A 27,767-nucleotide genomic window follows, 5' to 3' on the forward strand; every position below is an offset into this window, starting at 1 on the left:
TCTCTCATTTTATTGGAGGCGGAAGGTAAGACACACATTTCACTTTTCTCACAAACCTGGCCACCCTTCAGTATCTACAAAGTACTTCCTGTTCCTTCTTGAAAAGCAAGAACTACATCCATTGTACATGTTAGAAACAGTTATTTAAAAAAAATAGAAATAAAAATGTACAACATACACTTGATATATATAATATAATTTTTTGCTCTTTTTTACAGAGGTAAAAATACTAAGCATAAAAAATGGGTCTAATTCAATACAGGGAGTTGTTTCTTAAATTTTTCAATTTAAATACACAAGGAGATAATGAGGATGCGTTCAGGCACTTGTAAATGGCTCTGCATGTGAGAACACCAAACAAGATGGAGGTAAAAGATGACATGCTGACACACATACGCACACTCTTTCCAATCTGATTGGCCCCTGTCCCTGATCGATCATCAAAAGCATCTGAATCTACTCAGAAGGTGTCCATATGTCATAGCATATTCAGCTGATCCCAGTAGCTTTGGATCAAGGAGCAGAAAAGGATGAGCAGATCTGGAATAAACGCCAACACACACACACACACACACACACACACACACACATACACACACACACACACACACACACACACCAACAACATACAAACTGGTACACAGGACAGGATGTATGACAAAGATACCACTGGGGAAGGAAAAAGGACATCCTCGGGCATTCTGTAGTCGACTACAGTAAGTGACATTTCCTTGGCAAAACAATCAGGGATGGATGTTTGTTTCCAGAATTTCACGTTTTTCAGACTCCTGATCTTTTCCGATGGGATCCTGCTGATGTCCTGCGTCTCTTTATTTTTAAAAATCTCATTGTGTTTGCGCTCTGATCCTCAATGCTGCCACCCAGGCTTAGATGAATCATCTAGCACCGGAGTGGTTGTACGTTTAGTGTTGTGCTCTTATTGTGAAGGCGTGATGGGCCAGCTGCAGCGTCACAAACCACGACAACTGAACTGACTATAATGTTTTTTGTTCTTTTTGAAATGTAGTCATGCCATATTCAAGCATCTGACTTTACTCTCTTTGTGCTTAGGATGATACAACAGATCTGGGATTGAGGGGAACAAGTGCTGTAGGACTGAGAAGAACAGCACATACATGTGTCACATGTGGTTTCAGCAAGTTAATCTCTGGATTAAAACACCACATTCTGCGCTTAAGGGAATAGTTTGACATTTTGGAAACCAGTTGTAATTAAAGCACAACACCTTAAATGTATGTTTTATAAACATCAGAGCTTCCAAGAAAGAGTCTGACACACAACTAGCTGATTTTACATTGAACTTTTTGTATGGATTCAACTTAGACCCTCTGATGGATGGTTTCTGGTGCCTTCTAAGACAGCCAGACAGGCCATTTCTACTGCTTCCAGTGTTTACGCAAAGCTAAGCTAACCACATCCCGCATCTAGGTTACATTTTTATTTATCACACAGACATTGACGCTATTGCACGTCTTATCTGTGTGTGCTTCCTAAAATGTCAAACTTTTCTTTACAATTTTAGAAATCAGACTCATCACATTGCTGAACTGACATACATAGTGGAAAAAACACAAACCCAAAAACCCACAAGTCCCATGTTTTAAAAAGTCAGCATTAATGTTTTACCTTCATTCATTTTTTTTTTTTTTGGGAGTGATTTTGGATGTTTTCAATAGAGTTGTACGAGTTTTGGCCTTTGCTTTTGCACATAAATGACAGGCGGGGGAGAGGTGATTGTACTTCGCTGGCAAACTAAAATCCATAGTTTACATGCTCTTTTTTTAAAAGAGTTTCTTTTTTATTACAAAAATAGCTTAAATGGAGTTTCAAAGAGCATGTGGTGAGGCTTGATTGAGCCATAACCAAGCTTACACTTTTCGCTATAGCAGACATCTTAAAAGAGACGAGTGAGACTCCACATTTTAAGGCATATGGGCACCAATTTAAACGGTATCGGATTGATTTTTCGGTCCTTGATGTAACACGGACTGCTGGCTAAGTTTCTGCAAAGAACAAGAAAAAAAATCACACTACTCCAAGTGCACTGTAAGTAAAAATGAGCCAAAATCTGACTGGAATAAGACTCAGTGGGTTCCTGGTTCAGGCGATTTTAGGCACTGTTTGAAATAATGTTTGAAAGGAGCAGGGGCGGATGCTAGCATGACTTGAGGCACCGTCTCATTCAGTGAATGAATCATAGCCCAGCACCCTTTTGATGGTGGATCAATTTAAGAGAGAAAAATAAATAGGATGAAAGCTTGAATCTTTGGGATATTAGACGAAGATTAAGATGAGTACCACGTTTGCTTCGGTGAACAAAGAAGACGTTGATGGTGGAGAGCTATGTAGACTATATACATGAGCTTTACTATAAGCTGCAGTACAGACAACAAAAGGCCTAGGCGCACAAGCATGCACATATACCATCAACGCACACACACGCGTGCACACACAAACACACATGCGCAAAGAGATGTAGTGTTTGATGTCTCGTGTTGCTGGAGTTGAGCTGAGCGGGCCTGATATTGGAATAGAGTATAAACAAAATGGCCACGCGTACATCAAAGGAGAGAATGAAAAACAGGACAAAGAAACAATTCAAGTTCTTTGACGCCGAGTCAGTGTACAAATATAACAATATAAAGTACCTGCATATGTGATACATGACATATAGGTCAGCTATAAAAAAAAAAAAAAAAGGCCCCCTGAAAAAGAGTGCTCTCTCACTAGAAACAGAGCAAATGGCCACGTGGAGAGCTGAGAGAACTGTCTGCCGTAAGGGGGAGCTTATCTTCCCAGGCCGTTCAGAAAATGCACCAACAGTTTTTTTCTTTTTTGGCTTATTTCAGTGTCTGGAATTTGTAGAGAAACCCAGAGAAAACAAGGCAAGAGAGTAAGCAGTCATGACCACTTGTCCCTTCTGTTCGTTTCCCCATCCTTCCCTTTCCCTGTCCTTGCATTGGGTTTAGGTTTGAGTCGTGTCCCTCTGAGGTTTCCAAGCACGGCCGCTCAGCTCAGGGCCTTGTGTCGACCTCCGCAGCAGCCGCATGCAAGCCCTACCCGGTGGCAAGCGTGGAGAGGTGGGTAGAGGCAGAGGCAGGGCGCCACCAAAGACAAACCAAACAGGGCTAACCAGCGCGTGCCCAGACAGCCTCCCCCGCTACCCTCGCCCCCGTCACAGGAGCAGGGGTCTGAGTAGTCCCCCTCTGGGTCAGACATGCAGTGGTAGAGCATGGTGTCTGCCAGCCACATGCAGCTGACCCGTCGGATGCACGTGCGCACCGGGTCTGGAGCATCCTGGCACCTGCCTCTCCGGTTGCTGGAGAGGTAAAAAGCCTCACCGCAGTGCTCACACTGAGCACGCTCCATTCTGTCATCCTTCCGCCCCTTCCCACCATTGGTGGATGAAGAGGAGCTCGGGAGTAGGGAGCGAGGCTGACTGGACACCACAGACGGGAACTGCTGGCGATACGAGACGTTTTGGCCCTTACTGTTTAAGGGTCCAAGGGAGGGATCAGAGTCTGAGGGCGACAGGGCCGGTGCCAGCGGGTACGTGTAGTCGTGCTTCTGCGCCTCTGTCTTGTCAAAGTGGACATTGGGCTCAGGGTCGTCCATGTTGATGAATTTGTCACGCACTGTTGTGTGGCGGTAGTCCTCGTAGCCGGTGAGCCAGGAGCGATCTGAGTGGCGTCCACGATGACGCTCGGCGGGCCGCTCCCAGCTGCGCTCCCGAGGGTTGATGCGGACGATTTCCTCGTCCTCGAAGGTGACATGGCGGGGAATCCGAGACAATGGCTAAACAACAGAGAGAGTATAATACATAAACAACGCTGGCAGTAATTCACTCATAAAATATAAAATATGTATGGATACAGCTTAGCCGTGTTTGTCTCACCTGGTCCAAGTAGTAGTGGTCTGAGAGCCGATAGGGATCGTGGCGAAATCCCAGCGGGCACTTGTGTCTCTGGGGAAGGGGCGAGGACTCGAGCGGCTGCAGAGAGGTCTCCAGTTTCTGGGAGGAGTTGGATGAGCTGTCTGTGGTATTCTGAGGTGACAAACAAACACAGGATGCAGGCTGAAAAGCTGATTTCTGATTGCACACGTCAAACAAATAGCGAGAGAGGACACCCTGATTGGACAAACAAAAACAGGAAGCCTCCATGCAGCACTGATTGGAAAAACAGGAAGTGTGAGCTCTGTTTTCCAATCCACTTTTGGACTGCTATATTCGAGTTAAGCTTTTACTAACAACATCTGCCACAAAGAATCACTTATGAAAACATTGCAGTAACCATCACACCTTAAATCACAATTGAATTAACCACTTTGATTTTATTTTATTTTTTTAACATATTTTCACAGCAAAAACTCTTATCTGACTCAGTATGAATATATTGTCTTGTATATTTATATGAACTGGGTATTTGACAATGAAAGTAAAAGTGAATCAGTTAAATCAGCATTTTTTAAAATGGCTGAAAAAAAGAAACCTAAGCATTCATGAAGTAAGATCAAGTGACTGATACAAAATATTCCTAAATCCAAAAAAGTGAAACAGAAGCATCCTTTAAAATGATTTTTTAAAGTCTGCAGAAAAACTGTACATACACCATATCCACAGGCTCACCTTTTAAGCCTCTACACATCATCTCCTTCTCCCCAGTCAACCTGTCCTCCTTTCCTCAATCGCACTTTCTCCACATTCCACCTTTCCTTCTCCCTTTTCCACCTCTCCACGCATGTGTGTGCACATGTGAACAGTATCCCGTCTCCTTTCCGCTAATGTCTATCAGGGCTCCAGTCCAACTCAAACACTGGCCAGACACAAGACAGTCAGGCCGCTGCCGATTTCAGACATGCACAATGGGGGTCAGCCTCTGTTAGCCACCAGCTGATAGGCAAGGACTCCTTTTGTCTAATCATATCAGCATTGTAATATGAGTGCATGTATTGTAGATGTGTTTAGCCGCGGGGCAAAGGGTGCAGGTGTTTCTGTTTGAGAAGTTGTGCTTGAAATGTATCCTCTGCATTTTGTCTTGCTTTGGGGAAGACTGGTCACAAGAAGTCAATGGCAAGAACGATTTTCGCATGTCTTACTTTTTCTTGATCATCTTCTCTTAGCTATCTGCAACAGCTGTGAGATTTCCAACACGTTTTCCCAGAAATGTTATTTCACAAATTAGATTAGATTTTTTTTTAAATTCAAACTATCCAACTTCTCTTCAACTATTACTGGACAGATATACAAAAAGCTAGATCTGCCTTAGAGAGGGGTGGCTGTAGATACAAGGAATGTTCTATTAATGGCAACTAGTTTTGTCATTTTGGAGATATAATAAAGTGTCCTTGAGCAAAGCAATGAACCCAAAATTGCTACCGTTGGAGGCGACATTATGTGTATAGGCAATGGTCATGCCTTTGAGCTTCCATGCTTACACTAACATGCCAACATGCTAATGATAATATTTCTAACATGTGAAACTCTATGCTTACCACTCCAGCTGTTAGCATGCTGTCCTTACATAATACAGCTAATTGTGCTATTCAATATATTAAAATCTCTGAATTGCTTACAAACAAATCACAGAAAACAAACACAAAAAGAAACCACACGAAAAAACGCCAATCAAGGCAGATAGATGAACTTCTAGAAGGCAAGATAAAGAGAGGTTCACATCTCATTCAATAACAGAAGTTATGCATTTCATCATCATTAACACTGAATATCAGAGAAATCTCTGAATGAAAGAAACAAGGTCAAAACCAAAAATAATCGGCTGTGATCTTTGGGTCTGAAGTGGAAATCACTTCACAGGCTCAGGAACACTTCAGGTAACATCAGGGAGGCGATTTAAAACCGTCCTGTGTAAAGACATTTTGCACATACTGGGATTTTGGAGGACACAGAGTAGGAGTAGCTCATTTGGACACCATATCCTCCGGGCTAAGAGGGGACAGCCTGTTCAGCTTGTTATCAGATCTCAGGACCTGTGGTGTTGTGACATTATAAAACTGAGCAACTGAAATTCTGTGGTGACCAAGAATGTGAAAACATTATGCTTTCAAAACTACAGCAAGTAATCCAGGAAAGATGTCTCATCCTGTACTTTGGGAAATATGTTAATGGATTTCTGTACCAACACCTGATAGTTTGTTTTCAAATGAAATGCAAGGTTTTAAGGATTTGCAAATTCCACTTTTTTTTGGAAGCTACTTACATCATTTAGAATTTCTAAAACTATTCCTAAACTTGTTGAAATGCCCCCCCCCCCAAAAATACTTTTATTCCAAGTATTTGGCACTCCAATAAGCCTAAATCCAAATCTGCAAACTATTCTGCAGAACTATATGACCCAGATCTGATATTTGTGTGTGTGTGTGTCTGTCTGTCTGTCTGCTGAAGCTATCCCCATTATATCCTACTCCCCACATGGATACTGCCATGCTGAGAATTTCCCCTTAGCTTTCTTACAAAGCCCTCAGAGCAGCCTGCCAAAAATAACATAACATGCTGCCTCAGCTTTGGGCTCCGCCCCCTGGCGAAGCCATTACTGGGGGAGGAGTTGATATGGTTGAAAACCAGTCTGACTCTGGCCTCCATGGCTGCATCTAATTCAAAACACAGACCAGACTTTCAGCTGCAAGCTCAGACTGCACAAGAGGACAGGGAGACAAAGGGAGGAGTTGAGGGGGAGAGTTTGTATTTCTGGACATCCTCTCTCTATATATTCTGGTCCAAGGCTGGACAGAGGGCATTTCAAGTTATTTTCTGACACAAAACATGCCCCGACTCAAAGCTCGGGAGGATTCATCCTTCAACGGGCCTGTCTCGCTCTCCTGGGATGAGCCCAGAATTGCTTCTATAGCTTTCACTCCCCCTGTTGTGAATGAGCCAAAATAGAGACAGAGAGGGGAGATGTGCTGAAGGGAGGGACAGAGGAAGGGTTAGGTTAAGTTTAGGTTTGGCGAACGAGGAATCATTTAGGGAAGTATGTCCATCCTATCCCCCAAGCCCATCCTCCCCCATCCCTCCAAAGGCTGTAAATTTGCTCCAGCATTTCCCTCTGTCTACGACCGCCTGCCTCACTAACTGCCACCGCCGCCGCTGCTAACTTTAGGAAAGGTCATTAGCACAGAAGAAGAACACAAGCAGCACTAAACCCCTCATGTTCCACCTGTGATTTTACAGTCATGACACTTTGCAACGTTTCATTAGAAAAGGAGTAACTTTTTGACATGTTTTATAAGGCTGCTGTTATTGTTATATTCATGTTTTGGGGTTTTATATTCCAATATGCTATGCAGCACTCGTCAGGTAGAAAAATACACAAATGTTGAGAGAGAAACCCTAATAATGGGCAGGGGAGACACAAATCGAGGCAATAATTGCTTCCCCCCGGTTTCATTCATGAGTCCAGTTGCATCCTGACAATACTCGACTGACTTTCTGAACGTCTGTGGGGGAATATTCCCTGTAACTTTTATTTTTTTAATATCTGGCACAAGCATAAAAAGAATCAAACCCAACACGTAGCCTATTTTTGTTTTTAGATCCACTATGTTTTTTAGATCACAAATACAGACTGTGTCCTAGTATTTCCTCTTATGCAGTCGCATGCTATGTGTAGGTCTGCTGGCTGTTTGCTGTAATCTTCTGGCATTTTTCAGCACAAGTTTTAAAAGCAGACATGAGGCAATGCATAATATTTCCTCAGGCAGGCTTTGTTGGTTGCTAGCACGACTCATGTACCAAACAGGGTGAGCCTTGTGCTAAAAAATAGTTTATATTAGGCCGCAAGGGAAATGGAAAAATCGAGGCTATCACACTGTTTTGTTTTATAAGTCAGTGGGGATTTAACTGAAATGGATGTGAGCTTTCTGGGTCTTCATTTGTGGAGAAAAAAAAGTTCAATTTTATGCAACAATACCCATGAATTGCCGTGGATTTGTTGCACTTTTAGCCTCCCTGTTAGTGAAAACCCGCTGCTCCATTTCGGGGATTGCTCCGCCCTCCGACAGTGCTGTAGTCCCCCCACTCCTCAAGTGTTTGTATGCATCTCTGTGGTGGCTGCGTGCTCCCAGCAGAGCACCTATTAGTCTTGGCCCGTACAGACAGCTCGAGTCAAAGATGAACCACGAGGCACTTCCTCTCGTAAATCACCGGCCCTGCGCTAAGCTGGGAAACAGCTGCTAACTGCTAGTTTGGTAGCGTTTCTCTGTTTCAAATGGGAGAGGGATGGCGCGGGTGGGGGAGGGGGGTGGGGTCACCAGGAGAGTGGGAGTTTTTGGGACACAGGAAGTGACATTGTGACCCTGCCTGCTGGCCCTTGTGTCAGATTACAGGAGGGTGTGTGTGTGTATGTGTGCATATATTTCCTGTACTGTGGCAGGTATAGATGACCGGCAGCGAATACTCCGTGAACTCCTGAGCAGACATAATTTTTGAATGATGGATGAAATAAATTTGATCAGTGTGCGCGCCACACCAGATCCTAATTCTGCTGCCTCCTTCTCCAGTTATGAAGAGTGGAACTTCTAAGATAGGACTAGTGCAGTCAAGGTAAAACACATGGAGGTCTACACCTAAAAAGCCATTCAGACTAACATCCGACCTGCATTAAAACAAGGCTTGTAGCTGTGCTGGAAAAGGCGTGTTGTTTAAAGTACTGGATAGACATGAAATGTGATCCAGGAAGTCCAGTTTCAGCGTTTTAACCCCTAATGAACGGCACAGCACTGTGCAACAGCTTATAATGTTCACAACAGCGTTTTATAACTCTAGAAAGTTATCACAGCAACAATTATTTTCTGTTTTGTTGCACTGATAGTTAGGTAAACACAGTGTGTACAAAGTAATCCAGGAATGTGTTCCTTTCCAGATGACATTGTGAGAAATGCTGCTGTGTTGACAAAAACCTGGCTCAGCTTTTGCCTTTGAGTAATACCACACAGACCACTGAGGCACACTGCTTCTGTTTACCTCATGATGGTAGTGAGAGATTAATTTTCAGAGCAGTGAAGTTCTCACACATGACATTAAAAAAGTTTTGCAGTGGTTTGATGTCTGAAAAGCTCCAACTCTGCCTTATCTGTAGTACTGAGCAGCTGGCTGAGTCTACGGCCAGTTGTTTTTATTTAGAGCCTTTTGCTGCATGATTTTTATCACTGCCAGGGTGTCGGTTTAGTTTGTTTGTGTTAGCAGGATGACTCAAACGGATACGAGATTTGCATGAACATTTTACCAGAGATCGGGCCTTAAGCATTTGATTTGGATCTTTCCATTCAGAGTTGATGTGTACTTTGCCAGCAGAGAGCGTACAGAGCACAATGCTCGACATGGATGACGTTGTGAACTGGGATGAATAATTTTGATGTTCTTTTGGATCTAGCGGTTCAATTGTAGTGGTGACTAGAGCCGCTAGGTGTTGGCTTCTTCTTTTGTGTGGTGGAGACTAAAGCTGAGAGTTGTATACAGACATCACAGAGATTTTTATTATGTATGACCAGCGATTATGGTGCTGTGAAGACCTGACATTGTACAGATGATATTATCCGTGTGATCCAGAAGCCCATGTTAGATAAGCTAGCCGTATTTTGTTGCAAAATCTTTACGCATACAACCACACATTCAATCCACTGTGTCCACAACAAACTGAAACTTAGTAATGCTGCCTGCTGTGAGTCAAAAGTTGTGACCATCATAGTTATTAATGCAAAATAAAGTGCTTACAGTAAAGACGTCATCGTCACCCAGCTCCCCCTCATTCTGGAGTGCCGTAGAGGAGGTCGTGGAGCCTACAGACAGGAAGACGGGAAAAAACTTTATTTCAGGTTGTTTAATTTTTACATACAACAAAGAATCTTTTGACGTCCTTTGATAACTTCATGGCAATCAAATAGTTCCTGACTTCCTCATCCTGTCCCTTACCAAAATTTTTTAACTTGTAAGACAGAAAACAAACTTTACTTTCAGGTACACGTTCCTCCACATACTTAACCTTCATTCATGTCCTTGCCAAGACTAACTGGTTATACCGGTGGATTGTGTTATGCTTTAAAACTTCAAACCTTGAACCAGCTAGTGAGTGTCTTATTCATTAAGTAGTGTGGTTTCCTTTTCTTTATGTAGTCGGAAAGATGCAAACAATGGTTTAGTCATAACTAGAACGTGGAATTCCTGGAGAAATAGTAGCAAGCTGCTGCAGCTTTTAAAGTTCAGGAGGAGCATGGGATTGAAACAAGAAGTCTGCCTTTAGTGGACTATGGTGGGCACACATACAGCTGTGGTCAGAAGGTTACATACACCAATTATGTACATGGATGTGACGGTAATTTTCGGCTTTGATGATTTCTTTGAACTGTCCTTTTTCCAATGATTAGCATACATACAGCATACATCTTTAATGACTTTAAAAGCAGACATGATAAGTGTATCTAAACCTCTGACCACAGCTGTAGACTGTATATAAAAGATGGACTTAGCCACCCATCACCAATGACCTAGTAAGGTTTGTTGTAAAGACTTGCTGTTTTATGTTTCTGAAACCAGACCTCGAGAAAACAAAGCAGTGAAGTCTACAAAGAACGTATGCCCACTAAGCATATCTTGCTTTATCTTTCCCAGACAGGTACCATCATCTATAAAACAAATGTCATGTTTTATACAGTAAGACTTGAAACTAGCAAATGAGCCAATTAACCCAACAGGAGACTGTTTACTGACGTCGATTTCCACATAGACTTCTATAAAAACGGAAAGTTTTTTTTGTCAAGACAAAAAAAAAAGTTGGGTTTTTTTGTCTTGACAATAAAGCTTTTCAGCTTCAGTTTGGGTGTGTTTAATTAGAAACTGAGCATATTTTAGCTCTGGAAGCTTTATAGGTGCTAGGACAGGTCTCTCTCTGTCTTGTCAAAATATTTGAATAGTTATACTGCAGCACAGTTTACCTTCAGCCAGGTCATCAATTGCCTTTCGAACTCCCCTGTCGAAAGCTCTGGCATCAGCTGGACTCTGGAAGGATAGGCCGCACCTTCTGTCTTCCACCTTCCAATGGTGAAACGTGGGCGTCGCTATGGTGTACACTAGATCCTTCCTCAGCGGGCAATCCAGGATCACCTGTTGATACGACACACACCAACCATTTACAACATGGACCCATTTCTGATCTTTAACAGACACGTTGTCGCTCACATTCATGTATGTGTGTGTGTGTATTTTACCTGTTTGTCCCGCATTCGTTCACCACGGATGAAGAACTGGGAGCTGGTGGAGCCCAACACAGGTGCCAACTCTGTCGGCAGGAGGCGGCACACCCCTACTCTGCTCAGAGCTCCCCCATCCTGATTCAGCCACCCACCGCTCGAGTCGTCCCGCGTCATCACCACCGCTTTTACACGTACGATGTAGCTGTCACTGCACAGAAAGGAAGAGAGAAGATATTAGCACAAAGATGAGTGCAACGTAAATGTGTTTATATTATACCAGACAGTAGAGTGGTGATTCCAATAGACGATAAGCTCAGGATCTAATAATTTTTAACCCTTCCATTATGCTCATTAAACTTAAAACATGCTTTAAAATAAAAGCAGTATCCATTATGTGAGTAGTGTGATTTTGCAGAATTTTGAGGCAGAAAAAAATTCTCCGCAGCTATAAAGTTACACAACTTAATGCTTTAGGTTACTGGGAAACCCCCTCAAAACCTTCACTGCTGTTTATAGACTTTTGTAGCTGCAGTCATAGAGGAACCTTAATCATATCAAAGCCGAAGCCAGCAAACTATTCTGTATTTAACAATACAAGCCTAAAATGAGTTTGTCCACAGTCAAACTGAGCTAAGCAAATTACTGTGTACACTAATATATTGTGAAGTGTAACTGTTTCTAAAATAGCATCAGTAAAATTTATAGGCGTTTTATGTCATTTCCATGCAGGTGGACAGCGTATACTGAAAGCAAAAAACACATCGGAAAGAAAATTCGCCCCTTCTGAAGGAGGCAGAAAGGGCGAATAATCAGATAACTACACAAACGACTAAATTTAACACTAAAACATTTAAAACAAATCTATCTAATCTCTTCATCAGATTCTGGTTTTGCTGCAGTGCAGTCCAGTTTGCTTGAAATGTGGCAACATGTCGAATGACAACCATTTCCTTCCACAGGAAAACCAAAGAAATGTATGAATACAAGATAACGTAAGGTCAAAGCAAAATTCACATGATTGCAAACCGAAAAATAACAGTAATATTTTCCACGCGACACAATAACTCTTTGGATAAGAAAATAACATCTTATCCCATCTTGTGAAACTTGTGAAAATTGACAATGCTTTTCTTAATGTGCATTAAGAGTTTATTCTAGAGCAGGAATCACACCCTGGCAGACTGTTTGAGGGCGTTGCAAGTCACGACTTTGCCTGGTCCTCGCTGTGCTCAAGTAGGAGGTGTTGTACCAAGACAAGTCAGCATTGAATGCACACACACAAACAACCCCAAAGTTTAATGTAAATTTAATATGGTGCTATGTTGTTTTAAAACTTCTGAGAAGAAAATTTTTAAAGTTAAACTGCTGCCATTTTAACATAAAACAGTCCACGTATTTAATAAAATGCTGTTTCAGCCCATCATCTCCTCACTAACCTCATCATATAGCTTATCACTTCTGCTCCATATTTTCCTGGAGTAACCCTGTGATTATTAATGAAAACATCCCTTATCTTGTCGCTTTAGTGGTTGTAAACTATAAGAACTTCCCTATTTTCATATTACATGTCATATCACTTTATTTCTCTACCATCACAATAAATTAAAATAAAATTGCCTACAACAGTGGGGAGATTTGAGTGGATGTGAAGTTTTTGCAAGTCATCAAACAACAGAAAATTTAGGTTCATTATTTGATGTTCATTCACAAATTGCCTTTCCTCTTCCGTGAAGGTTAGATCCACTCATAAAATGTACATATTCCTCTTTTGTTTTTGAGAAATACTTCTGGACACATGTGAATACAAAGAAAATGATGCCAAGTGCTGTGAAAAGCATGCTAAAGCAACAGGTGGTAATAGAACCCTAACCCTATAGAAATGCTGTGTATTTAGAAGCCTACAAACAGTAATGCAGCCCACAGTCTGACCTGAAAAAAGGGAATGAACGTGCACATTTCTGACGTTGGAGACATCTGGAAAGTCTTAACTCTGGAAGGAATTTTTCAAACGTTCAGTTTTCAGTAACTTAAAATGTTATTTTATGCATAGAAGTAAGACTAAAATGCTTAGAAAAAAACAATATGTTTTCTAAAATACCCATGTACATGTGTCAGGGCGTTAGTATGACTGTAAACTGAATTCCTTTTTTAACAAACGGAAATTTTAGAAATAGTGTATACTTAAAAATTGCTCAACTGCCTGAGTGATAAATCCACTAGGCACATATATTGTGTGCTCACTTAAAATACAGAATTTTTTTTTATCGTACTGTTGGCGAGTTTTTGCAGACACGTCAGCATCTTGCATGCAAACTGCAGCAATTACTGGTAACAAAATAAGTCTTGAAATTGCATTTTCTGCAATTGTTAAAAAAAATTCTTGTTAATAAAAGGGAATTAAAAAAGAACAATTTACTAATTACTCGTACAAAATGGCTGCAGCCTAGTTAGAAGTCCCAGGTTATCCATGTTATGTCTTTTTTTTTTCTTTGTGCCTAAATCGGAAATGGAGTCATCTGCACCATTTAGATGAGACAACATTGGATTGGAGCCACAAGTTATACAAGCTGACAGATAATACAGTTTATTCTATAAGAAGTACAAAGCAGATGACAAAAACTGAAACCGGAGACAATACACCGGAGGCTGATAGTAAAATACATGGTATTCTTATGTGTAAGCATGACAGTCACCACTGTACGTATACACAATGGACATGGTTGCAATCCACATGCATGTACCCATGTATGAACTATTGATGCTGTGCTGCGTGTGCGTACATGTGTGTTTGTGTACGCGTGTGGGGGAGAAGCATGAAGAGATAACGACAAACATAAAAAGAGAGTGATGAAGTGAGGGAGGGAGGATGAGTGGGAGTGAATGAGAGAAGCGTTGTTATATAATTAGCTAACAGTACTAAGGACTCAATGCACACACACACACCTACACACACAGGTGGCAAAACTGGTTCACCAGCTCCCACCCACACACATTCATAAAACTGACTGAATGACAGACTGACTGGGTGACAGCAGTCAAACTGCACAAACAGAAAAGCAACCAGAGATTCACCCACAACTCCTGAGCTTTTGTTTCCATTCAGAAATTTTAAAGTTACTAGAATTAGAAACTCAAAGACACTACCCAAAATCTACTTAGCAAGAAATATTACTCACTGTGAAGCATTAAAGATTTAGTGTTGTTACTGGCCCTGTGATGGACTGGCGATCTGTCCAGTATGTATGGCCTCTTTCTGTCAGCTGGGATATGATCCAGCCCCACTGCAATACTAATTAGGTATGTGGTTAGAAAGTAGACAGATGCACATGTGTTGTTTCTGGCTATAGCAATACACTCTGTAGGCAGATATTATTCATCTGCTATGTCAAGCCACAACAGGCGTAGGTAAAAATTATTATTTGAGCTCTACTTTACCGTGTGGAAAAATTAAGTAGCAACAAAGGAAATAAAAATGAAATCTAAAAATAGAAATGGTGGTGTACTAATTTAAGAAAAGAAGCTTACTATTACTCATGGACAAAAAAAAAGATTAATTTCAAAGGTCAGACAGGCGGTAATATAGTTTTACATCTATATGGTTGACGATAAAATACAGTTAACAAGCAGATTATGGTATGTTTGTAGTGTCAAATGTGTCTGCAAAAGGGAAACAACTAAGGATACAGAGCAGAACCACCTGACAACCACTGCTCATAAGACAAAAATATGTATGTATGTATTTTTTTTCCAATTAAATTGCTTTTTAATTGCTTATCTGTTTTAAACATTTATCTATAATTATCTGAGAACAAGGTATCTCCTGCTTACCCATTATATTTAGTTAATATTTCTAACCTATTCAGGTGCATTCAGTCTTATAATTACATCATGATATCTGTTTTTTTCACCACCGGTACTTGAGGTCATTTTTACCCATTTAACCACTGGCTACTGCAGAAGCAACCCTGGAGCATTTGCACCCCTGGTTAGGAACGGCTAAGCTATTTCGGTTCATTGACATAATTTCTGCTCTTAAACTGAAAAATGTTTAAAAAAAAAAATCCCCACTCTGCTTTTATATGAAAGTACCACAGTGGTTCAACATGACTCAAACACATGTATGACATATTTCCATACAGAACCACACATCCAGGCCACCCACATACAGAAATAACACCAAATTCTGTGCTATATAAGCACATGTGCTTTAAGACACACGATACCAGCTATCAGCTCTCTGAGATGAACTTGTCACATTTTGGGCTGTCTTGTGACCCATGTTTAGAGCCCCGTCTGCCGACAGGCCCTATAATCTGTGGCGGGGACACACAGACAACCACAACCAGCAGCTACACACTACTTTAATACACTTGGAATGGCCACACATTCTTACACACACATACATTTGGGAACTGTGAATCTAATTCTGTCCACACGAATGTTGCAAGAGGTACTGATGCTGAAAAAGAATTGCAACACCCATTTTGAGAAAAGGTACAGTACCGTGCAAAAGTCTTGTGCCATCCTTCATTTCTTTAGGAGCCTGAGTTCCATGTAATTTTTTAAAGTGGTCTTAAGCAATAGTTCCCCAGGCTTCCTGAAAGTCAAAGGCTTTCTTTGGACATTCACTGCTTTTTCTGTTATTTTCACTCCAGTACTCATACCTGACCATTTTCAAAGGAATATTCTTTTGTTTGTTTGGTCAGTTAACACTGACCTATTAATCATTCAAGCACCTAACTCTAGGAATGAATGTTGAATAATTTAGTTTCTACACATATAGAAAGCTTAGCAAGGCACCAAATTTTAAAATGTACATTTAAGCTTTTTGTTACTAGCAGCCTGCACAAAAATACATTATTTGCTCCTGTTTTTTAGCTGAATCTATGAAAATTGCCCAATATAACACAGTTTGACAGACATAAAGTAATACTTTTGAACCAACAATGTGCTGCAGAAAACCCTTTTGGATGACATATCTGGACATGGTGCGTCGTGTGTCCTTAAAAAACTAATTTGAACTTTTTTTGTTCAAATTACCAGAAGAGCGGAATAACAGTGAGTGTCTACAGACATCTGTAAAATACGGCTGAGGCTGTGACTCTTGAGAACTTTGTACAGTACTATAGTTTGTAGACTATTTATAATCACCAATTAAAGAGGAATTCACATACAGTACACAGCATCTCTAACTGTACATGAACCATTCTAAAATATGATTGTCTAATATTTGGGGGGTTTGTGATCTCAAGCTTTAAGTTGAGACTGCAAACACTTTTCAAAGTCTCTTTGGGTGGGATAAGGGTACAGTTTGTTGCATCAGAAAATGACTTGGTTTAGAAGAAAGGCTTGGTGAGCTTACCCACCTGCTGATAAGGAAATCATGCATCACATCCGTTTTTAATTTAATATGAGACTTCAGGTCAAAGGTTCAAGGTGTGTCTGGCTTCCATTTCTTAAGAAAAACAGCACTGCAGTTGCCAGCCAATTGCTTTTGTTTGCTTTGCAGTACAGCCTGACAATACCTCACAGCGCCAGATTCAGCAGCTTGGCATGCAATCATACCAACAAGTTCACTGAGCTCATGGTAGCCATTACCTTAATAGAAATAAAAAATCCAGGCTGGAGCACAGTTCTGTTTCAAAAAAGCTGGGATGTTGTGTAAAATATAAATAAAATATTTAATGTAATATAATCAAATTGTTAAAAGTGAAGATTTTTAGATAGTTTTTAGTAAAATGTGAGAGATTTACATAATCTGAAGAGAAACAAGATTGTGTTTCCCAATTCTTTACCAAAATGTTGCATCACCTCTTCATTTACGAACACTTAACTAACATTCTCACCTGTTAAAAGCTCAAGAGTTTTGGGTCTTTGTCATTTTTAAGTGTATAATAAAATCCACTAAATGTTTTAAATGGCTCATAAATTTGGAGTCCAGACAGGCCAGTACTTTGCACTCTAACTATGGAGCCATGCTGTTGTTAGATGTGCAGAATGTAGTTTGGCATTAACGGACTTCCTGGGCAAAGTCGACTTTCAGCATGAATGGTGCTCTCACAGATGTGCCCATTACCAACGCAGTGCACCCTAACGCAAGCTCCACACCAATATCTTGGAATTTGTAATCTGTGCTGATAACATGCAGCATGGTCTCCCATCTCTTTAGCCTGGAGGTAAAGATTTTACGCCTAATATTTTCATAAAGAAATTAACACTTAACATTTTGACTGTACCAGACCACAGGACAGTTTTGGCCTCACCCAAGCTGCTCTCAGAAGGCACAACTGCTTGCATATTTTTCTGCTTCAAAAGGGACTCCCTACTGGTGTCAGTACAATTTATTATTGTGCATTATTAACTGTAAATTCTGTACTTGTTAAATTTACATCAGCTCATCTTTTTCCACTTGAAGGCAAGTGAAGCAAGCTGTAAACACAAAACTGACTCGTTCGGATTCACTCTCAGTTTAGCTACGTTTTGGTCTCCACCTTCTGTGATGACAACTACAAAGTTGCTACTGGAAACCAAAGCAATCAGCTGGCATAAGGCTCCGTAACAGTTAGTAGTGTAAATATAAAGATATGAAAATGCAAATGTCTCCCTATTCAATAGCACTGTGTACACGTGGTTCAGATATTACTGCCAAATCTTTAGAAATGATGTAAACAAACAAACAGAAAACAAGAATCCTTACAGAAACATCTTCTTTTCATTTAAATTAACACACATTTGTTGCATTAGCTAGAACTCCATGTCCACTCGAAAAGTCTAAACAATTCAGTGTAACATGAACTTGTAAGAACAGTCTCTCCGGTTCAAGTGGTTCATTGCAGTAATCATTCTGTTCTTTTTATTTTTATGCCTGCTCCACACCTTATAAGCGAGTCATCATAATAAGGAAATGTGATGTGGGTGGAGTACACACCTGTTGAGTGAAAACTATTTATTGCACTGTCATTGTTATTTGCCTTTATGGCTCAACTGTCTTTAATTCCACATTTTGCCAACACTTGCTGTTGAACCACAAAGACACTGAATACACTCTTTTAGATTATACACTGTTAAAAGTGCTCCACAGATAGCCAAACCCCGAAAATACTTGACGTCATCTGTGTGTAACAATATTGCAATAAAACAGTGAAAGGGGGTCGGAAGTGCACTGGTTATCAGGCCTGGAATCCAACTCATCTTTGACAGATAAAAAGGCCAGTGAGGGCAGCCCAACCATGTGTGATAACAGTGGCTATACTTCCTCTGATAAGGAATAGCTGGCCGCGCCTCTGCCTGATCAACAGAACACATACACACACCCACGTCTCTATGTACATCTGAACACAACACACATGCTCCCTGTGTCAGGAAGCGACAAAAAGGTCCATCAGAATAAGGGTTGCTTTATTGTACTGAATGCTTACAGTGTTTCACACTTCAGCCTCAGTAATGGCTGTGAGTAAGGCCACATATAGAGCAGAGCTGATTAAATATTCCTTAAATGTCTGGACTTGATGTTTTCTGTTTCACATCACTGTAACTTTGAAACTTGTGAGTTCCTTCACTCATGTTCAGCCCAAACATATGTGAATATGTGTTAGTTTACTTCAGAGTGACCAGAAATGAAGTCACAAGAGTGGTTAGAGATCAGCTTTAGAGATCAGCAAAATGTTATTAAGTCATAACATATGCACTACATATGAGTTGTTCTTATATGTGGAAAAATGACTGAACTGAACAAACGTGAACATTGTGTCATTTAGATGCATTATTTAAGCTAACCGTTCTGGTTCACAAGAACGTAGAGCTTAGAGCACCAGGGTTGTGGTGGCAACCCTGAACTCCCCTATCTTCAACTCACAAGTCTCACTTCCACTGTGCACTCTTTCACCAACAAAAATTCACACAATGAAGCAAAAAGACAAAAGTAGACTCTCCAAGTTCTAAGCGAGAAAAAAATCTAACCAGAAAACAGCAATGCCCCTCTGTCTGCTTTCTCTCATTTTGTGATAAGGTTGCAGGCTATCAGTGTAGCTAGTCTTCATATGCATGATAATTTCTGTGCAAAGGTGCAAGCATGGACGTCATGTGTGTGGCAGTTAGACCTGGAAATGCTGACATGAAGCTATAGCAGAAAAAAGTAATATGTGGAGCATGAGGTGGACTGTTAGATTGGCAGCGCGTCAGCGGTAATGTGAGCTCTGTACCAGACTGTTGTAGTGAGGACAGAGCACACTCACAGTCTTGAGATTTGAGTAATGACTGAAAGAGAAGGTTGGAAATACAAGTAGTCAACATGCTGGGCCTTATAGATGGGGTAAGGAGCTCAGAGCTTATGCTCACTGTGTCAAAAGGAGCATGTTCAGGCCGTTCAGGCATACGGCTAGGAAGCCTCCTGGGCACTTCCCTTTGGAGGATTTGTGGACCTACCCACCTGGAAGCAGACTCGAACTACAAGCAGATCCTGCTGGAGAGATTATATCTCTCATCTGGCCTGAAAAATCTCAAGATCCGCCAGGAGGAACTAAACAATGTTTTTGGGCAGGGGGACATCTAGAATATCCTGCTTGACCTGCTGCTGATGCAACCCGGCTTTAGATAAGCACAAAATAACAGATGGATGAACTCATTACTGCACAAATTGCAAAAGATGACATAATATTAATTTAATGGAATAACTGGAGAAAAATAAATGTGAATATCCCCTTCATCATACAACTAGTGAAGTTCATTGCTTATCGGCTATATGCTAGGTTGAGCATATAGAGCCTCATTATGTTTAACGTATTAATTATTTCATGTTTTAATAATCTAACCAGGATGTGTGACAAACAGCTTCTGTGGAGTGGTGTGTATTTTGAAAGAGAGAAGAAACTGATCAAATGTGTGGGCAAAAATGTGTGCTGCTATCAAAATCTTGGTAAGACAACTCCTTGTGTCTTACAAGGCAGCTTGCTACCATTGGTGAGTAGCGTGTACATTAATTAGAGGCACGCTATAAAGCACACTGGGTAAAAACAATATGAAAATAGATTTATGAAGCCCAAACAGTATGGGGAATTATCTTACAATGTTGTTCTTTCCTGTTCTGTCTTTCATTCAGAGGGCAATAGAGTGGGGGTTGGTGGGTTGGGTGAAGAGAGTTCATTCACAATTATTGACACCGGAGGCTCCTCAGGGGAAGTTTGATCAGCTTTCTGTCAATCAGCTGTTGTTATATGGAACGGTCACATGTTTGGGCAGCACAAGACTGCCAGTGTGAATGAGTGCAAATGGGTCAACTGACATCAGAGAGGTCACCAATATTCAGAGAAGTGTTAAAGGAAAACATCCCATTTCCAAATGACCAGTTAGAACATGAGCGCTGAGCTATTCAGTGTTTCCAGCATTGTGTTTGTACACCAAGAGAAAGCCATCGGTGCGAAGGTGACTCTGCAGCAGCACCTCCATCTAAACATGAACTTTACTGAAATAAAGCTGATTCTAAACCTCTAAACCTCTTAAAGGCAACTAAACCAATTTAAGACTCTTTACCAGATATCCGCTTAGGTTCTGTTAAAACCTGACACTTTGGCCACCCGTTAAGTGATCGGTGAAAGGAGGGGGGGGAAACTATTTTAATCGTCTTTACATCTGTGATCTACATCCAGCACTGTGCCAACCTTGGTCTTTTAATCAGGTAGATGCTCACATCTAAACTGTCAGATGTCAATGGTTTATCTTGTGATTGGTCTGCCCGTGTTGCTACTCCAGGGCATTAAAGAAACGGAAAGTTATTTGCATAATAAACAGCAGGACATCTGTTCTCTTTAGGCTTCGTTTAAATATACTTATTTTTACCGCTACACATGAGCGACTGAAATCTTTCAAGATGCTGTTTGGGATTAACCAACCTTAGCGTTTCTCTTTTTCATGGGTGTAGGAATACTTTTCATTTTATCCTGAAACATCTGGTTTGAAACTATGTGAAATGAAAGTGAATCTCACAAAGTGTGGTGGAACTTTTTTCACAATTAAAAACCAGTTTGCTCAGCTAAGGTCAGCAAAGGTGAATAAACAAGAGATTGTCTTGTACATGACGTGAATAACTCCAAAAGAGGATCTATTGTTCTGATTTTGAATTAAATGTTTTTATTTGATTGTAACTCTACTAGAGTAACACTTCAATACAATCCTTATTCAGTCAGAAAACTCATGTTTGAAATGGTTTATTGCAGCAGAATAACAAAGTCCGAACTTGGGCTCCAGGCTTCTCATTCCCTGCAGATATGACACACACGGAAATTAGTGAGCGATGAGTAAACATCCCCCTGGATCCCACAGGTGGATGCTGGGGTGGTGGAGGGGTTGAAAAAGCAGGCAGAAATGCACCGAAATGCCTGCAGGAGAAGTGGGAAATACTTCAACTCAAATAGACCACCACATTGGGGTAGTTGTGTTTGGTGCATGATGTAAGGAGAGAGAGGTGGGTTGCACTACCTCATGCACACTCGAGCTGCGTGCATGAGGCAGTACAGCTCAAGTTTCCTGTCTGAACTAGCTCCCAGGCTTCGCTTCATTTATCGTATACCGGGCTTTGGCACAGCCCCTCAGTCCATCTATTGAAACTACCTGTTTTAGCCAACTTTATTTTAACTGGGTGCCGCTCGCAAACAAAAGATTGAAGAGTGAGTGGGTGGCGCGCTTGTGCTCACAGCCTCAGATGACTAACTTGACATAATACGTAGCCAAGGGCAGAAAAAACTGTCTGAAACCTAGAGTTTAACAATTACTTGTACATACGATGATCTCATTATTTGAAAAACTGAGTATGATTAATTTGCATGGGCAACATTAAGGAAAAGGTTCCCTTTAAACTTGCAAAATAAAGTCTTAGGTGGTGTTATCAGTAAGTGTAAAAAAGTAATCAAAGTACACTCTCATTTTATCTAACACACTTGTATTATTTATAGCCATCATACAAGAAGAAAATATGGCACTGGTAGACGAAAAGCTAAATTATAAATGCCAACAGGTTTGAGATTAATAATCAGCCAGGATAACAGAAAACCCACAGTACAGTTTTATTTATCTACAAAATAATAGACTGCATGCATGCAAACTGCGCTGTTTGTGTTGATTTAAGTAAATTATTCGAGTAATGAAATGCCAAACCAAACTAAGCACGAACGTAAAGTGGTTATTGACGAAATGGAAGTTCACAGGGTTCACACACTGAGAAGAAGTGTTTTCAGTAACCAGCCCAATGGATTGTTCTACATGTGGTGTGACAAGCGAAAAACACACAGTGGAGTGAATGAAAACTTGAGCTATTATAATCTTGGTCATCTAGTCAGCTGATGAGCAGAGATTAGTAAAAAAACAGACAAACAATCCGGCTCCATTGTTTAGTCTCTCGATATAAACAGCTCGGGCCATTATATAAAGGCTCCGGATAGCAACCAGTGATGAGCTGCTCTGTAAAACACAGGAAACACTGTGAAAAGGGATCTGTTCCACATGATGTGTGCATATGTGTGTGCGTGCAGAGGGAGTACAGACTGAAAGAAGAAATGCAAAAGGTCTGTAAAGGAAGTTATTATGTTAATTATGTGTATCCACATATGTGGACTTGATATTTACCCAGATATGAACCTAAATAAACTGCCGCTGTACTAACAATGATACTCAAAGTACTGCATCTGTCTTGCAGGTTGGTTAATACAATGAGTATTTCTTATTTTAGGATATTATCGTGTTTCTGCTGTTCTAACATAGCATAAAAGAGAAGCTGCTAAACAAGCCCATCTGAGTTTCTTTCCCACCACTGAGTCGTTCGGTCTATGCATGCTTCCCAGACTGTTTTGTTATATTTATGTACTCTTGTTACAGTATATGAAAACACTGTATACATGATCGACCAGTTAGCCATCTACAATGCAAGTTTGACAGTAGAATGCGTCCGAGCATGCTAAAATACCAACAGAAAAATTTCCAAATGAAAGAAACAAACAAACAGAGCCTTGCTAGGCAATGCAAAGTGACTCCCAACACATGGAGGCAAAGTCTCCTGTTTGAGTTTTGCCCTCGCTGCAATAAATCTCGCAACACATTCGGAGAACTTTTTGATGTGTTGTGATCTTACTGGTAAATGACGGATACAGTGCGAAACAACCCTTGCAGGCATTCCTGAAGCGACATACAGGAGCTTTTCCACTTAAAAGAGCAGAAAAAGTTCATATTAAGTGGCAGGTAGGGTGAATGGCACAAACACATTAAAGTTCAGTCTGAACTAGGAGCATTTTATGGTTGAAGTTACAAAAGGATCCTACTTTGTGTAACATATACCCTTTCACTATGTTCATCATGTTAGAATTAATTGGCAACCTCTGAGGGTAAAAATATGGAAGTCTGTTTCCAACACTAGAAAAAAGAAATAAAAAGTCAAAATTTTCAGTTATGTGTCTCAAAATGTCAACTTACAGGCAGAAATCACTTGAAACTTGGAAAATACTCAACTCAAAATTTCAACTTACTTCTTTACTTTTTTTTAGTGGCAGAAACAACTTTCCATGAACAAAACAATCATATAGCATCTGTAGAGAAACCCAAGGTCAATTTACACACAAAAGACAAAGGCCTCAATAAATACGTTACATTTCAACTTCCATAAAAAAAAAAACAAACAGCCCAAATAAACGCGCCAAAACAGCCCTGTAGTTCCTTGAAAGGCCACAGGGCAAACTAACTAGAAATGCGAGTCAATCAAGGTGTTAAAATGTTGAACTTTACAGCAGGACTTTAAAGCTAGAGCTTTCTAAAAAAGCTTGCACAAACTACCTAGCTGAGAGTGTTCTTGTTTATTGAATTACAAAACAAGAAAGAAGGCCAGTGAGGTAACATGTACAGCCAACAAAATAGGTTTCAAAACAGTGTAACAGTGTAAGCAGTTGTTACAAAAGTGAAGCTCCAATATGACTAATTACGATTCATGCACTAATGAAACGTGCTAGTGGGGACACCTCTTATGGTTTATCTTAACCTTAGCTCTACTCTGTTTTTGGCGATGAGCTTTGCCCTAAAACTCTTGTCAGGTTAATTATACTCTATTATGTCGAATGCTGCTAATGGAGAAAAGCATTATGTGCGAGGAACAGAACAATCCTGCCGGGGGAACGTGCAGGCCTGCTAACGCCTGGGTTGGTCAATTGATGAGTGCTTTTATTCAGGGATTATATTTCGATGCTACGTTGACCTTCTCTGAATGTCACTGGACATCTCCTGTCTAATACTGACTGTGCACATGCTGACCCTGCAGCAGCTCACATTAGATCAATACGTCCTCGGCTCGTGTTGTGACTCTCGGTGCAGGGGAGAGCTTCTACTTCTATAAAAGGTAATAAATGTCCCCAGAAGGACGGTGCAAAAGAGGGACATCCTCCAGAGAGGATAGTGACATTATAGTTTAAGGTATGCAGTCAACAAAAGATCCTCTCAAAAACTATGTGTGTGCGCTACTAAACACAATGCCTGCTGATAGTAGGCTGACACATGGGCATGTGACCATCTCCATAGCATGGATCAACAAAGACAAGCTAAAGACGCACAATAAAACTGAAGCTGTAAAAGAAGTAGTGACACTGCTGCACAACATGACATAAAAAGGTGTGTCTTATTTCCTGACACACCTGTAATCCCACAAAAGGTGTAATTTCTGATAAGAAAGCCACAACACGCAAAGTTGCAGATAACAACAGCCGATCACTTCCTTCCAGTAACTGGACAATAAAAACTTTATGAGGCCACATAGCCGAGTGGTTCACATTAAAAAACAATTCAAAAAAAGAGATTTTGTACCATGCAGAATAAAGTTATTACTGCAACAAAAAATCAATTAGAGAAAGATGTGGATTAAAAAAACCTTGGCCTGTTACTGGTGATTTTATTTGACTATATTCCTATTTAGATACAAACATATGGACTGTGATGGCAAATCTGCAGCTGTCAGACGTTTCCAGACAGTCTAATTCAGTCCAAAAGAATACAATTAAATAAAACCAAAAGATAAATTGAAATCTGGCAGCCAAAGGTTCATACATTAAAACCACCCGATGTTTATTGTGCAATACTGTGGCTCATGAGTGTTCCTCTAACCGATCCTGAGCAGTTTTTTTGCCATGTGGTGGCGTCTATTTTCACTTTTGTAAAGTCTTTGCCACTAAAAAAATGTACTGTTATTGCATTTAGAAGCTTATATAGGCCGGTTTTAATGACTGCAAGAACTTTAACTGATCTTTTTGGCCATTTTAGTGTAAAATAATGAATCATAAAAACATAAAAAAGGCCTATTTTGCCAATTGATAGTCAATCAGCCACGGTTCTTTTGAGTGCTTTTCCCATCACACCATGAGAACGCTGTTTATCAGAAACACATGACTCAGAACAAGGCCATAAAGATACAGTTAGCACAGATGTTAATACAGGAAATGCAGAGTTTCAGAAGGCAGGCAAGACAGCAAAGCGTAGTTTGATTTCTTGGTTGCATCTAACACCCCAAATGTGTATCTGGCAACATATGACAAGCAGAGACAAAGGCTTGGTCGCAGTCCCTGCTTCTTTCAAACCCTAGGACCGGGAACAGACACACAGACGCTGGCTTTGTAGAGCAGAGTACGGCCGGCAGGCATGAATGGGGACGCGCTGAAGGTTAGAAGGCTTTTATGAATGAGCCGGCGTCACGCCACCGCAGCGCAAACATCCCCTCCGGTGCCCTTCGCCCTTCCACCCCCCTCAACAGATTTGCAAGGCAGGCATTCCCATCGAGCACAGCCCCGTGTAGACTGACAGAGACAGACGCTGACGATACGGCTAGGCTAACAGAGCTGTAAAAATGCAAACAGGAGCCAGTAAATTAAATGGTTTGGCAGGCCTGCTCGTATGTCTGTACATATGGGTTTTTTTCCTGAGAAGGCTGCAGGATTGAAAAAAAGAACAGGCTATATAATCTATATTTGTTTTGGCGCTCTGCAGCCTACACAGTGTAAAGGTAGTACAATGCATATTAATCTGCTGTTAAGCAAATTCTAAGCGTCAACCGCTTGAGTACAGGCCCATCGGTGCCGCACACGAACGTATCTGTGGGCCTAGGCAGTGAACAGCTCTGTAGAAGCTATAGTTCGCAGAAGAAAAAGCACAATCCCCGCGTGTGCATGTCAAACACAACTTCGCCAGTTTCCAGTTTAGGAAAAACGGACCAGTCTCTCTTCTTTCTTTTTGTTTTTTTAAGGCTGAGTCGACGTTTACGATCGCTATTTTTTATGAATGGAGCGTGGTAGGCTATGCAAATGAGGGCGATTGAGAAAGAGATGGCGGATGAGGCATATCGGATATCTCACATCCTGTGAGACTTCCCCTTCGGTTAGAGACAAACACACAGATGTGACTAAAAAACAAAGCGAAAATGCCCCTGCGATCGCCGCTCAGTGTTTTTTTTTTTGCTTGTTTGTTTCTTCCGAGCTACGCACAAACAAAAGGTTCGCGAGCTCGCCGCCGCGCGTGTATTTATAAAAGGTGTAACTTCTGGGCGTGCTGGAGTTTCTAAGTTACGCTGCAACAGGGGCCTGCTCTCTCGCTTCAGATCCTTTCAGAAAATGTTTCCGACCCACCCACGCTTATTCCCCTCCTCCTCCTCCCACTCCCCTCTCCTTTCTCTCTTGCCTTCCCAAGCCTGGAGTCTACACCGAGGTGGGGGCCCTAAAAACCCTCTTCGACAGCACTGTCAATGCATTACTTCACAGCAGCATCAAACAGCAAATCCAACCAATTGAGCGTAATAATAATAATAATAATAAAAAGAATAATAAAAAGAATAATATTAATAAAAAGCATACACCATGAACTGATCTGCACAGAATGCACATTCCATCAAGTTGCTCCAATCACCTCTAACTTGTAGTCACGGAGGGAAGCAAGGGGGAAAAGACAGAAAAGAGAGAGCGGTAAACATATAGAGAAATCTTTTGAGTCCCAGTACTTACTCGTTTGGGTGTGTTTCTTCTATCATTTTCTCGTTTCACCTCAGGTAATGTACCACGGCGGTTGCATACTTTTCGCTTGTCATTCTTTCACCGTGGCTCCTCCGATTCTGTCTCCAATTCCGCATAAATCCCCCCTGCGCCTTTGTGCGAGTGTCGGCTCTTTGCTTGCCTTCGACTGGCTGCGACTCCGTCTTCTTTACCCCTAAAATTTTCCTCTTTTACCCCCGGAGCCACCCTCTTTCTTCTGGATCGCGAATGCCCGCTTTACTATCACTTTAACACACCATCACCTAGCATGAACGGACAATTTTGTAGCTTAATCCAGCTCCGGTCTTCTATTACACCCCCCCTCCCTGCCCAAACACACACACACACACACACACACACTCACTCACTCACACTCGCACGCACTCTCTCTCTCTCACACACACGGGCGCACAGGGCACACACTCCGTTTTTAAGTCCTAAGGCGCATGTTTTCACCGACGACTCCGGTTCCAATTGTGCGTAAAAAGCGCGTCGTCGCTGCTG

At 41.1% G+C, this 27,767-nt stretch overlaps 1 protein-coding gene across 1 annotated transcript; it reads right to left on the reverse strand.

Moving 5' to 3' along the window:
- Positions 1-27,566, reverse strand: LOC134640104 (sprouty-related, EVH1 domain-containing protein 2-like). Its single transcript, XM_063491711.1, has 6 exons — positions 27,237-27,566; positions 11,242-11,434; positions 10,969-11,137; positions 9,752-9,816; positions 3,917-4,066; positions 1-3,816 (listed from the first exon to the last, which is right to left on the reverse strand). The coding sequence occupies exons 1-6, from the start codon at positions 27,260-27,262 to the stop codon at positions 3,031-3,033; spliced, it is 1,389 nt and encodes a 462-aa protein (XP_063347781.1). The 5' UTR covers positions 27,263-27,566; the 3' UTR covers positions 1-3,030.
- Between the last annotated feature and the right edge of the window lie 201 nt (positions 27,567-27,767).

The sequence above is a fragment of the Pelmatolapia mariae genome, linkage group LG13 (assembly GCF_036321145.2).
Source record: "Pelmatolapia mariae isolate MD_Pm_ZW linkage group LG13, Pm_UMD_F_2, whole genome shotgun sequence".
NCBI lineage: Eukaryota > Metazoa > Chordata > Actinopteri > Cichliformes > Cichlidae > Pelmatolapia > Pelmatolapia mariae.